The sequence below is a fragment of the Lagenorhynchus albirostris genome, chromosome 5, assembly GCF_949774975.1.
Source record: "Lagenorhynchus albirostris chromosome 5, mLagAlb1.1, whole genome shotgun sequence".
In the NCBI taxonomy this organism is placed as follows: Eukaryota; Metazoa; Chordata; class Mammalia; order Artiodactyla; family Delphinidae; genus Lagenorhynchus; species Lagenorhynchus albirostris.
This window is the reverse complement of record NC_083099.1, coordinates 16,090,018-16,103,744: the sequence shown is the minus strand read 5'-3', so window position 1 is coordinate 16,103,744 and position 13,727 is coordinate 16,090,018. Positions and strand designations below refer to the sequence as shown.

Genomic DNA, 13,727 nt, shown 5'->3' with positions numbered 1-13,727 from the left:
TTTATGCTGGTGATTTAGGCCAGAACTTCTCACATCTACATCTTCCTTTAAAAAGAAAATCTAAATTCAAGAGTTCCTCTGGGTACCATAGGGAACGAAAAGATAACTAGCGAGCAGTCCTTGTCTCACTTGAGAGCGTAAGGTGGAATGAAATATGTGGAAGGGCAAATGGCATGAAATGAATTAAGACAGTGAGTACAAAGCATGTCCCTGGACAGTGTAGGGTGGTTTAGACTGTGAACACCGTGACTAGCAAAGAAGAGATCCCTGGGGTTGCAGTAGTCTGGAAGCACACGGAGGAGATTTAGGTCTTGCCCTTGAAGGAGGAACGATATATTTGGGAAGACAAAGACGGAGGAGGCAGGTGTGCGTCATCCTTGTTGGAGCAGACTAATTAGATCAAAGGCATATGGGGGGAGGGAACTGGAATGGCGGACGTCAACCTCCTATTTTCACATGTATAATTCTTTTTCTTTCTTTCCAGATGCAGCAGCCTCAGCAGTCCTCGCAGCCCCAGGGTCAGACCCTCGGTCTCCAAACCATGCAGCCCCAGCAGCCTCTGGTAAGGCCTGGTGTTCTGAAACCAAACATGTGGGTTTCTTCTTCCTTTTTCCCTTTTGTTTTTGTTTTTGTTTTTTTTTTTGGTGGTGTTCTTTAAAGGCAGATGGCATTTTTCATGTCCCGTGAGATTGTTAAGAACTGAAAAAGCCTAAATATACCCTAGCCGTTTCTCCTCAGCACTTCATCAGAGTAGGGTTGTGTTACCATTGTAGTCAGTATATTTGTTTTCCTAGAAGGTATAAATAAATATTTGGGGTTCAGTAGGTTATGTAATTTTTCCTCTTTAAATTTCTTCGGACTTTTCCGTTCCGTGGACTAAATATTTATATTGAGAAACCAAGTTTTATTCTAAACAGTGTTAGAATGATAACTTAGTATGGATATGTTTAGAAGATTATCTTAACTTGGCTTTGAGTTTTCACTATAATCCCAAAGGAGCATGAGAGTACTTTCTAACATATTACTTTACTGATGTAAAAGAAACTCCGAGTCTAGCCAGTTAGCATTTGCTGCAAGAATTTTCAGGTAATTCATTTCATATAATTTCATGAAATTTTCATGTAATCTTATAATTTGCTTCTGTAGCTTTGTAAGTCAAATTTCGAAATGTTATATGCATAGCACCAGTCAACGTGGTCCAAGCCTCAGTACTTCTTACTTCTGCTAGTGCCATATCCCTTCTTTATTACTTACCTGCTACTTGTCTTTAAATTGCCTCTTTTCCTATTTCCTTAAACAAATGTTTTCTAAAAAGAAGCATTTGATCACCACTCTCAGCGGTAGTGGTCACATCCCTTGTCACGCATTGGAAATATCTGTAAAAATAAATACCGACTCTGCAGGGAGCTCAGCAACATGAGTTGAGTGAGTACCACCCCTAAGACGAGCCGTGTTACTGCATGTGTCTCACGCTTTGGAAAATACTGACGTAGGCTCTTTCCAGGACAGGATTTGAAAGATAGATGGTTTTTCAGTTTGCTAGTAAAGAAGGAACAGTATGGCCCGGGCTATAGTATATTAGCAGGGATAGAGTAGAGTTAGGTGGTAAAGGGCTGAGAATGCCCAAAAAGGACTGGAATAGGACACCTTGAGGATATTTTGTAAGCCTCTGCCTTGGCCATTTTGATCTTCATTTTTAAGGAAATTCTTCCTTATCATGAAATGTAATTGTTATTTTGGGTAGGATAAAAAAATAAACATTTGATTCTGTCACGAAGTTAAATTTACAGGACTAGGGTAGAAGTCGCCTTCAGGCTTCTTCGTTATGATTGGAAGCAGAGGATCAGCTTATGCAGAACTGAGGGGAGACCCTGTCCCCGTGCTCCACTGGAATTAAGCATGTCTCATACAGCAGAATTTAGTACCTTTCTACTCTCCTAATAGTGTCGTAAATATTTCGTGATTTTTGGTGTGTAGCGAGTATATATCGCACATTCAGTTTTGACTTCTAAGACAGTATTGACATGTCTTAATGCACTAGGTTGTATTTCCCTCACTGGCTTAAGACACTTCCATCCCAGGGGCTGAGTGGGTCAGTGAGGTCAGGCTCACGATTGTTTCCCAGTGTATTCATAGGAAAGTAGTTCCAGAGAAACAAAGACCTTCATCCACGGTAATCGTAATGGATAGTAAACTGCACACTAGGCTTTTTATGCCTTTTTAATTTCTCTTAAGCAGAAATTTTTAAAAAGCTGCCTTGAGAAGCATAGTGTCTTATTTTGATATTTAGAGCAATATATATATATTTTTAAAATTTTTTAACATCTTTATGGAGTATAATTGCTTTACAATGGTGTGTTAGTTTCTGCTTTACAACAAAATGAATCAGTTATATATATACATATGTTCCCATATCTCTTCCCTCTTGCGTCTCCCTCCCTCCCACCCTCCCTATCCCACCCCTCCAGGCGGTCACAAAGCACCGAGCTGATCTCCCTGTGCTGTGTGGCTGCTTCTCACTAGCTATCTACCTTACGTTTCGTAGTGTATATATGTCCATGCCTCTCTCTAGCTTCGTCACAGCTTACCCTTCCCCCTCCCCATATCCTCAAGTCCATTCTCTAGTAGGTCTGTGTCTTTATTCCTGTCTTACCCCTAGGTTCTCCATGACATTTTTTTTTTCTTAAATTCCAAATATATGTGTTAGCATACGGTATTTGTCTCTCTCTTTCTGACTTACTTCACTCTGTATGACAGACTCTAGGTCTGTCCACCTCATTACAATAGCTCAATTTCGTTTCTTTTTATGGCTGAGTAATATTCCATTGTATATATGTGCCACACCTTCATTATCCATTCATCCGATAATGGACATTTAGGTTGTTTCCATCTCCGGGCTATTGTAAATAGAGCTGCAATGAACATTTTGGTACATGACTCTTTTTGAATTATGGTTTTCTCAGGGTATATGCCCAGTAGTGGGATTGCTGGGTCATATGGTAGTTCAATTTGTAGTTTTTTAAGGAACCTCCATACTGTTCTCCACAGTGGCTGTATCAATTTACATTCCCACCAACAGTGCAAGAGGGTTCCCTTTTCTCCACACCCTCTCCAGCATTTATTGTTTCTAGATTTTTTTGATGATGGCCATTCTGACTGGTGTGAGATGATATCTCATTGTAGTTTTAATTTGTATTTCTCTAATGATTAGTGATGTTGAGCATTCTTTCATGGGTTTGTTGGCAGTCTGTATATCTTCTTTGGAGAAATGTCCGTTTAGGTCTTCTGCCCATTTTTGGATTGGGTTGTTTGTTTTTTTGTTATTAAGCTGCATGAGCTGCTTATAAATTTTGGAGATTAATCCTTTGTCAGTTGCTTCATTTGCAAATATCTTCTCCCGTCCTGAGGGTTGTCTTCTGGTCTTGTTTATGGTTTCCTTTGCTGTACAAAAGCTTTGAAGTTTCATTAGGTCCCATTTGTTTATTTTTGTTTTTATTTCCATTTCTCTAGGAGGTGGGTTAAAAAGGATCTTGCTGTGATTTATGTCATAGAGTGTTCTGCCTATGTTTTCCTCTAAGAGTTTGATAGTTTCTGGCCTTACATTTAGGTCTTTAATCCATTTTGAGCTTATTTTTCTGTATGGTGTTAGGGAGTGATCTAATCTCATACTTTGACATGCACCTGTCCAGTTTTCCCAGCACCACTTATTGAAGAGGCTGTCCTTTCTCCACTGTACATTCCTGCCTCCTTTATCGAAGATAAGGTGACCATATGTGCGTGGGTTTATCTCTTGGCTTTCTATCCTGTTCCATTGATCTATCTTTCTGTTTTTGTGCTAGTACCATACTGTCTTGATTACTGTAGCTTTGTAGTATAGTCTGAAGTCAGGGAGCCTGATTCCTCCAGGTCCATTTTTCATTCTCAAGATTGCTTTGGCTATTCGGGGTGTTCTGTGTTTCCGTACAAATTGTGAAATTTTTTGTTCTATTTCTGTGAAAAATGCCAGTGGTAGTTTGATAGGGATTGCATTGAATCTGTAGATTGCTTTGGGTAGTAGAGTCATTTTCACAATGTTGATTCTTCCAATCCAAGAACATGGTATATCTCTCCATCTATTTGTATCTTCTTTAATTTCTTTCATCAGTGTCTTATAATTTTCTGCATACAGGTCTTTTGTCTCCTTAGGTAGGTTTATTGCTAGATATTTTATTCTTTTTGTTGCAATGGTAAATGGGAGTGTTTTCTTGATTTCACTTTCAGATTTTTCATCATTAGTGAATAGGAATGCCAGAGATTTCTGTGCATTAATTTTGTATCCTGCTACTTTACCAAATTCATTGATTAGCTCTGGTAGTTTTCTGGTAGCACCTTTAGGATTCTCTATGTATAGTATCATGTCATCTGCAGAGAGTGACAGCTTTAGTTCTTCTTTTCCGATTTGGATTCCTTTTATTTTATTTTCTTCTCTGATTGCTGTGACTAAAACTCCCAAAATTATGTTGAATAAGGCTGGTGAGAGTGGGCAACCTTGTCTTGTTCCTGATCTTAGTGGAAATGCTTTCAGCTTTTTACCATTGAGGACGATGTTGGCTGTGGGTTTGTCATGTATGGCCTTTATTATGTTGAGGAAACTTCCCTCTATGCCTACTTTCTGCAGAGTTTGTATCATAAATGGGTGTTGAATTTTGTGGAAAGCTTTCTCTGCATCTATTGAGATGATCATATGGTTTTTCTCCTTCAGTTTGTTAATATGGTTTATCACGTTGACTGATTTGCCTATATTGAAGAATCCTTGCATTCCTGGAATAAACCCCACTTGATCATGGTGTATGATCCTTTTAATGTGCTGTTGGATTCTGTCTGCTAGTATTTTGTTGAGGATTTTTGCATCTATGTTCATCAGTGATATTGGCCTGTAGTTTTCTTTCTTTGTGACATCCTTGTCTTTTTTTGGTATCAGGGTGATGGTGGCCTCGTAGAATGAGTTTGGGAGTGTTCCTCCCTCTGCTATATTTTGGAAGAGTTTGAGAAGGATAGGTGTTAGCTCTTCTCTAAATGTTTGGTAGAATTCGCCTGTGAAGCCATCTGGTCCTGGGCTTTTGTTTGTTGGAAAACTTTTAATCACAGTTTCAATTTCAGTGCTTGTGATTGGTCTGTTCATATTTTCTATTTCTTCCTGATTCAGTCTTGGCACGTTGTGCATTTCTAAGAATTTGTCCATTTCTTCCAGGTTGTCCATTTTATTGGCATAGAGTTGCTCGTAGTAATCTCTCATGATCCTTTGTATTTCTGCAGTGTCAGTTGTTACTTCTCCTTTTTCATTTCTAATTCTATTAATTTGAGTCTTCTCCCTTTTTGTCTTTATGAGTCTGGCTAATGGTTTATCAATTTTGTTTATCTTCTCAAAGAACCAGCTTTTAGTTTGATTGATCTTTGCTATCGTTTCCTTCATTTCTTTTTCATTTATTTCTGATCTGATCTTTATGATTTCTTTCCTTCTGCTAACTTTGGGGGTTTTTTGTTCTTCTTTCTCTAATTGCTTTAGGTGCAAGGTTAGGTTGTTTATTCGAGATGTTTCCTGTTTCTTAAGGTAGGATTGTGTTAGAGCAATATATTATAATCTAGGCAGCAGCTATTTGTACAAAGGCAGGCATGTTGTATGTCGTAAGTCTTAAGATGGGCTAATTTATCACTTAGAGTGATAGATTTCAGGTAATTTCAGAATTAGAAGTTATAGGGATGGTCAGTGATCTTGGATTTTTGTATTATCATAATTCTTCTTTTTTGTGCATACTTTTATTACAGCATACTTATTTATATATCCTTTTAGTCCACATGTTTGTAATTTTGAACAGCTGTGAAGTCAGTCCATTGTCTTTTGCTCTGCTATTACTTGTTTAACCACACCACCTACTGTTGAACATTTAGATTGTTTCCAGTTGCAAAAATAGTGCTGCTGGGGATATTTTGATATGTATTCTGTTGCTCTTTATTTTTTCTGTCTTCTCACAATGAAAGAAAATAGAAGTATAAGAAAAAAGTTCTAATTGTATATCTTCAGAAGAGCAATACCACAGAGCCTCAGCAATATTAACAAAAGTATTATATTTCTTTTTATCATTAGGTACTGTTCCTTTTCTTATTAGTTCTAAGATTTATTATAGATGTTATAAATATATTTATTATAAACATCTCCAGCAGATCCAGCTTTTGTTACTGGCCAGTGTTCTTCCTTCTCTGTTTGTTTCTTTGCTGGAGACTGGAGTGGTGAGCCGGCTGTTGAAGAGATGCCAGCTCTGATTCATTCACAGCGGCCCTTCTTGAAGTCTCAAGGGAGGAGGGATGGTGCTAACACAGCCACCACCTTCCTCATGACTTGCCCTCTTGCTATCTGGCGACATCCACAAGTTGACAAGTGCTTACTCAGTATGTACAGTGGAGGCTGGCCCTCTGCCCAAGGTCATGGAGCACAGCGATGACATGCCAGGCTTGCTTCCTGCCACCAGATGGCTTAGAATCATCGGAAGCTGTCAAATGGAAAGTAGTAGAAGCATTAGTGAGGTTGTATTTGTTTGCCAGGGCTGCCGTAACGAGGTCCCACAAAGTGTGTGGCTTAAACAATCAGAAATGTATGGTCTCACAGTTGTGGAGGCTGGAAGTCCAAGATCTGGGTGTCGGCAGGGCTGCTTTCTTCTGAGAGCCCTGAGCCATACCTCTCCCCTAGCTTCTGGTGGTTTACTGGCAATCTCTGGCAATACTCCTCAGCTCGTAGACACACCACCGGATCTTTCCTATCATCCTCTCCTGACATTCTCCCTGTATATGTGTTTGTGTCCAAATTTCCCTTTTTTTATGAGCACACCAGTCATCAGGTCTCACCCTAGTGACCTCACTTTAAGTTGACTATCTCTGTAAAGACTATCTCCAAATAAAGTCACTTTCTGAGGTACTGACGGTTAGGACACCAACATATCTTTTTTTTTTTTTGAGGGGGGGACATAATTTAACACGTAACAGAGGTCAAGAGAAATATGAGAAGTTTGGGAAGCTTTGGAGGAGGAGGTTGAATGCAGGGGGCCTCGAAAGCCATTTGCAGTTGATTCACTGTTTTTGACTAGTCCCTTGTCAGTCTGTTTCCTTGTTGACAACAGCAGCTGGGCCTTGTGAGACCGTGGTCATCAACACCCCTATAGGCAGGTTGGTCACTGCTATGAAAAGTGTGATCCTAAGTGACAAAACTAACTCAGAACAGAAGCTAGTGCTTTTTCAGAAAGGGTCATCAAGAAAACAGAACTTTTCTGTGAAGAAAAAGGAAGTGTAAGAAAAGCTCGTGCTTCCAAATTAAATCTGGAGTTGTCATTTGCTTACTTAAGTCACTTATCTTCTGTGAAGGAAGAGCATCTGCAAAGAGAATGGGTGCCCTTGCTGGAGAATTATATTTGACATCTCTAGCTTTAGCTTTGGTCTAAATTATGGTTCTTGACTTGAAAAATACTTTTAAAGCTCATGAGTTGTTATGATTAAATTGACTCAACTATGTTAGCAGGCCACGATTTTTTCTTTAAAGCTGCTTCCAGCTTTTAAGAAAATAATGTTTACACCATCCTGCTCTGTCATACCTTTTCATCGTAAACTTAGGGTGCCCTAGTTGGGTGACCTGGAAAACATGCTAACAGAAAGCTTTAGAAAGTTGGCTTTTTAAATTGACTGATCCTTGTGTCAGTATCATATTATATTGAACATATACTTAAAAAAATTTGCATAATTAGCAGCAGTAGTTACTTAAATAATTGCATTAACTTTTAGTCAAAGGTGGGGTAGAATTGTCATATAATCTTCCTCAAGGAATTCATATGTTCCAGTCAGAGAAATTGAGAAATTTTTCAGGATGCCTCTGGAATTCAGAATTAGCCAGAAAATCTTATTCTCCTTTGCAAATGGAAGAAATTCGGTCCATAGAACTTTATCAAGCCAGGTTGCCTTCCTTTGCATGAATCTGGAATTTTTTTTTTTCTTTTTTGAAGAGAAAAGAGAAGTAGTATTTATGGAAGGAGGTTGGGGAAGACGTTCTTGGGAGATTTGTGGTAACAGGCCAGATACTTTTAATTTTTTTTTTCCCCCCACTAAATACCATGTGCAGATCAAAAAAGGCTCAGTTGAAGTTGCTAGTTAACTTGCAAATGAATGCATACTAAATACTCTGAAATCCACCAGCTGCTGGTCCCCTCTGAGTGTGCCCTCCGGAGCACGTGTCCTTCTGTCCAGGCCCCCAGTGGAGGGGCCTGGGCAGTGCTACAGTCTATTGTGCTAAAGCCGATACGGATGAAGATTTGTGTTCTGTCCATCAGAGGAAGGCGGATCTGTCTGTGGATCCTGTCAGTCGGCAGTGCGGGTTTAAACTAAACGTTGCCTTGGTACTTTGTTCCTTTGCTTACTGATGGTGCAGTCACAGGTGTCAGGACACTGCGGCAGGAGGCAAGGACTGTGTTTACTCACTTTGGTGTCCCTGGAATCCGGAAAAGTACGTGGATTTGGATAACTCGTTTGTTGGATGTCACGGCAGTGAAGGAAGAAAACCCCACCCATTATCCATATGCAAAGGAAAACACAGTTCAGAGGGTGAGATGTCTACAGGGGCTCTGAGGCAGCTCAAGGTCCATCACTAATGAATCAGCCCTGCTGCTACTGGTCATGATTAGTCAGTGTCTGCTTCTGCTGCTGAAACGGATGAGCCCCCGTAAGTCAGCTATTCGGAGACAAAAAAGATTCAGTGACATTTATTTAAATAGAAATTATTCGTTAGTGATGCATTTTTACCTCAGTAATGATTGAGTAGAAAAGTTAAGTGTTCTTGAATAAATGTGTTGTCACAACAGGGACTGGTCAAAATACATCAAATACATTTTTAAATTACTTTTTCAGTTCAGCAGAGAATGGTTGGCTGGAGAGCGACTGTGCCACCTTGGCTGGTGTGTGACTGACGTTACTGAGCTCTGTGTTTTGTGCTTGCAGCTGAGGCCCAGGACAGCTCCTGCCTCCGAGAAGCTCAAAACACAGAACCCTAGAGAGAGAGAGGCAATTGTCCTGTTATGCCATAGTTCATAAGAAAGGCATCTACACAGTGCTGAGGGTGCAGTGATTCACTCTTCAGATGCCTGAGGGAGTCACTGAGTGCTTAAGCTGATCTTTGAAGGAGTAAGATTTTTAGGAGTGGGTAGGGTAGGATTAAGGGGAAGGAACAGTATTCTAGGAGGAGGGATTAACATCTGCAAAGGTACAGGGGTAAGAGAAACTGGGACCATCTCCTGTATGGAGAGAGTCCAGAAAACTCGTTCCCTCTTCATTTATCACACTTACGTGGCGAAGGTTCAGTATACACAGATTGTGTTTTTTCGGGCCTCTAGTAAACCTCAATTGACCTATTTATTGACCTGTTTTGGTAAATTAAAAGTTTCAACTGCAACAACAGGGATGATTCCAGAATCTAGCCAAGCATCAGACCAGTGGGGGGGAACCATTTAAAAATACAGGTTCCCAGCACATTTGCCCCAGAAATTCTAATTCAGGGGCAAATGTGCCGGAGCAGCCTTGGAGGACCCTAGGAGGATGACTCTTAACAGTTCCCCTGGTGGCTTTATGATTCCTTAGCCACTCATTACATATTAACAGAAATAAAATTTTTATGAAAAGTAGGCCTATTTATCAAAATGAAAACTTAGAAGAATGACATTGTTTTACATTTTCGAAGCTTTCTTTGACGTCTGAGTTAATAGAAGACATTCAGTTTGTTGCAACGTCACACACTGTGTAGCAGCTGGAAAACTGCATTGTATACAACCGAGAGAATGAAAGTGAAAAAAGTAAATACTGCCTTAATATTACTGTGAAAATGGTTTTGACCTTGCAGATACCCCAGTAGACTCTTGGGGTCCCCCAGGCATACTATGTCTTAAGGCCATCCAGCAGACCACCCATCACTCCCCTCGCCACCCCCCATCACACACACACACAAGCTTCCCTGGGCACCTAGCTACCACCTTGACTCCTCAAAATAAGGAATCTGACAAGATCACTACAGTGTTCTGTTCTATAAATTACTCTGTTTGAAGCAGACTTTAAATGAACATAAAGAAGGCAGCTAAGTATTTGTTGAATAAATAAATGTTAAATATTTATGTACTGTGTACGTTTAATCAGCTGATAAATTAAGATTAGGTGCCTTTGCAGCCAACCATTTAGAAAATCTGATTATTTTCAAATAAATTAATATTTGGAAGCTAAAAGTTCTAACTAAGGGTAGCACTGGATCATGGTTATTGAGCTCTGAGTCCAGAAAGCTGTCTGACTTCCAGCCCCAGTACTTAAAACAGGGATCATGGGCAAGTGACAGAAGCCCTCAGAGCCTCGGTTTCTTCATCTGAAAGTGAGAATAACAGCAGTAAAGGTTCACGATCCCTTATATTTATTTCCGAAATTCAGACACCTCTAAAAATGGAAATTTTCTTTGAAATTTCACGGAACAGGCAAACCTGACCTGAATTCCTTTGGTAGGAAAAGCTCACCTGAATGGACTTGAAGCTCTTTTCATTTATTTCACCTGATCGGACTATTTGTGTATTTTCCTGCAGAAATTAGTATGTTTGATTATGGAGTACTTTGTAGACCTTGATTAGTCTGTGTATTATGAATATTTCATAGTTAAGTCAGATAGGCACTGAATTCCAAAACACATCTGCCCCAAGGACTTCAGATGAGAGACTTAGGATGGGTCTTACCATGTCAGAATTAAATGGGCTAATGTATACCTATAATGTCTAGAACATTGCCTAGTACCTAGCACCGTATTAGGTTTTGTTAAATAAGTAGGGTGATATTGCCATACAGACTGCCAACAAACCCATGAAAGAATGCTCGACATCACTAATCATTAGAGAAATGCAAATCAAAACGATAATGAGATATCATCTCACACCAGTCAGAATGGCCATCATCAAAAAACCTAGAAACAATAAATGCTGGAGAGGGTGTGGAGAAAAGGGAACACTCTTGCCCTGCTGGTGGGAATGTGAATTGGTTCAGCCACTGTGGAGAACAGTATGGAGGTCCCTTAAAAAACTAAAAATAGAACTACCATATGACCCAGCAGTCCCACTACTGGGCATATACCCTGAGAAAACCATAATTCACAAAGAGACATGTACCACGATGTTCATTGCAGCTCTATTTACAATAGCCAGGACATGGTAGCAACCTAAGTGTCCATCAGCAGATGAATGGATAAAGAAGATGTGGCACATATATACAATGGAATATTAGCCATGAAAAGAAACGAAATTGAGTTATTTGTAGTGAGGTGGATGGACCCAGAGTCTGTCATACAGAGTGAAGTAAGTCAGAAAGAGAAAAACAAATACTGTATGCTAACACACATATATATATAGAATCTAAAAAAAAGAAAAAAAATGGGTATGAAGAACCTAGGGGCAGGACAGGAATAAAGAGACAGACGTAGAGAATGGACTTGAGGACGTGGGGAGGGGGAAGGATAAGCTCAGACAAAGTGAGAGAGTGGCATGGACTTATATATTCACTACCAGATGTAAAATAGATATAGCTAGTGGGAAGTAGCTGCATAGCACAAAGAGATCAGCTCGGTGCTTTGTGACCGCCTAGAGGGGTGGGAGGGAGACGCAAGAGGGAGGAGATATGGGGATATATGTATATGTATAGCTGATTCACTTTGTTATAAAGCAGAGACTAACACACCATTGTAAAGCAATTATACTACAATAAAGATGTTAAAAAAAAAAGGGTGATATTTCCAAATAAGTGTGGAAACCCCTGAATAGGAAAGAAAGCTCTTCTTATTTTACTAACATTTCCACATCAATGAAAGATGAGTTTTTGTTTTCTTTTTTCCTCTTGAGTTGGGCAATAGGAAAAAAAAAAGGAAAAGTACTATTTTCCTGCTTTGTATCAGGGAAAATAGTAACTTTGGTGGAAGTGTACATTCCTTGTTATTTGGAAATTGAAGGCACTTTAGAATTTGTGATTCTGTTCATTTTTATTGAGCACCTACTATGTGCCTGGAAAGCTGGATACTAGGGCTACATAAGGGAATAAGCCCAAGTCTGTCCACAGTCACCCATAGTCTAATGGGAGAGAAATAGTTGAGAGCCAGTGGTCATGCCAAATACTCGGTTTTAAAAGAATTAACCCGGCAATGCCTTCTAATTTAGGATTGCCAAATAAAATACAGGACTCACAATTAGTTTGAGGTGCAGGTGAACAATGATTAACTCTTTAGTAGAATTATGTACCAAATATTGCATGGGACATACTTATACTAAATGCAGTATTTGTCCTACGCAATATTTGGGACATACTTAGAACCAAAAAATTATTTATCGTTTATCTGAAATTCACATTTAAGGACACTCTGTATTTTCATTTGCTAAATCTGGCAACCCTAACTACGGTCCTGGGCTATTTTCAACCATATTGGCAAGCTCTGAGTAGGAAATAGATATTGCACTCATATTGGGTAATTGAGTTTTTAAAAGACTATTTATAGAGGTATGGGCAGGGTTAAAGGACACTAAGGAGGACGAAACAGCCGGGGCTGGAAGCAGTTACTACCCCCAGGTCCCAGAGGGGCAAGAAGGAAAGAAACAGAGAGGGCCGCTGACAGGCACCATGGCCATCCCAGGGTGAGATGCGTTCCACCAGCACAGACCCAGTAGGAAGGAAACTGGCAAAAAAAAAACAAACCCAAAACTTTATTCTGCTCCCTCCCGACTTCACTCTGCTCCTGTCCTGCAATCTTGGGAGTGCCCCTGCTCTCACTAGAGGCCAGGAGGCCAGGGGGCCGGCACTCCATACCCAGGTGGGTAGGGGATGGGCCTATGGAGGTAAGTTAATTCATTCCGATGTGTATCTGATTAAGATATCCTTGCATCAGAACACATCCTTTGCTACGACAGTGATAAGCCAGGGGGAAAGAAGGTGGGGAGGGACAGAAAGGAAAAACGAAAAGGAAGAACAGAGTGACAGTCTGCAATTTGAAGGTCAAGGAAAAGGTGAATCAGCACCATGAATGATTTTAATCAAAGGTAATTTTGTTTCCGCCAAATAGGTTCTTTTTCCGCTCTTTGGAGTAACCACCTCGATTTCCTGTATCAACCTAATGGCTAGAACCAGGGCCCTTGGGCCCTCATATTATGCCGGCACGTGTACGACCCTGGAAGGCAGCACCGCCTTAACGTGTGGTCCTTGCTGCCTCCCTGGGCTCGCCCCTGCCCGACCTTCATCCTCCATCAGGCAGGAGGGCACAGTCCCAGATGAGTCCAGGCCCCTGCGCTGCTCACCACGCTCTTGTCTCCATTCGCCCAGGGCCAGGCCTGTGGTGCTTGACCCAATCCTCCCACTAGACAGCTTTCAGTTTGCTGATGCAAATGGTTTGTAACATGGCGATACTAACTAGCCAGCTGGTGAAGGCTGAGGTAACAAGAATGTGTGAACCACTGGGCGCGGCTGGGCTCCTTCCTCAGGGCTTTCTCAGCAAAGGCTAGGTCACCCCCCGGAGATGGGTTCTGGAATGGATGGGGCACTTTCAGGTTACGCGCAGGTGTCGACCAGGGTTGGCTGAAGATCAGTGTCGGCGCACTGGGCGTGGTCCTGCGCAGGGCTTCAAAGCGCGCTGCAGACCTTCTGCTCCCGTCTGTGCT

At 40.7% G+C, this 13,727-nt stretch overlaps 1 protein-coding gene across 1 annotated transcript in view; it reads left to right on the top strand.

The window, feature by feature from the left end:
- MED12L (mediator complex subunit 12L) overlaps positions 1-13,727 on the top strand; it is a 326,097-nt gene that overhangs the window by 307,762 nt on the left and 4,608 nt on the right. Inside the window, exon 42 of the mRNA XM_060149610.1 lies at positions 485-562. Coding sequence (XP_060005593.1) covers positions 485-562 — 78 coding nt within the window. The remainder of the gene's footprint in view (positions 1-484; positions 563-13,727) is intronic.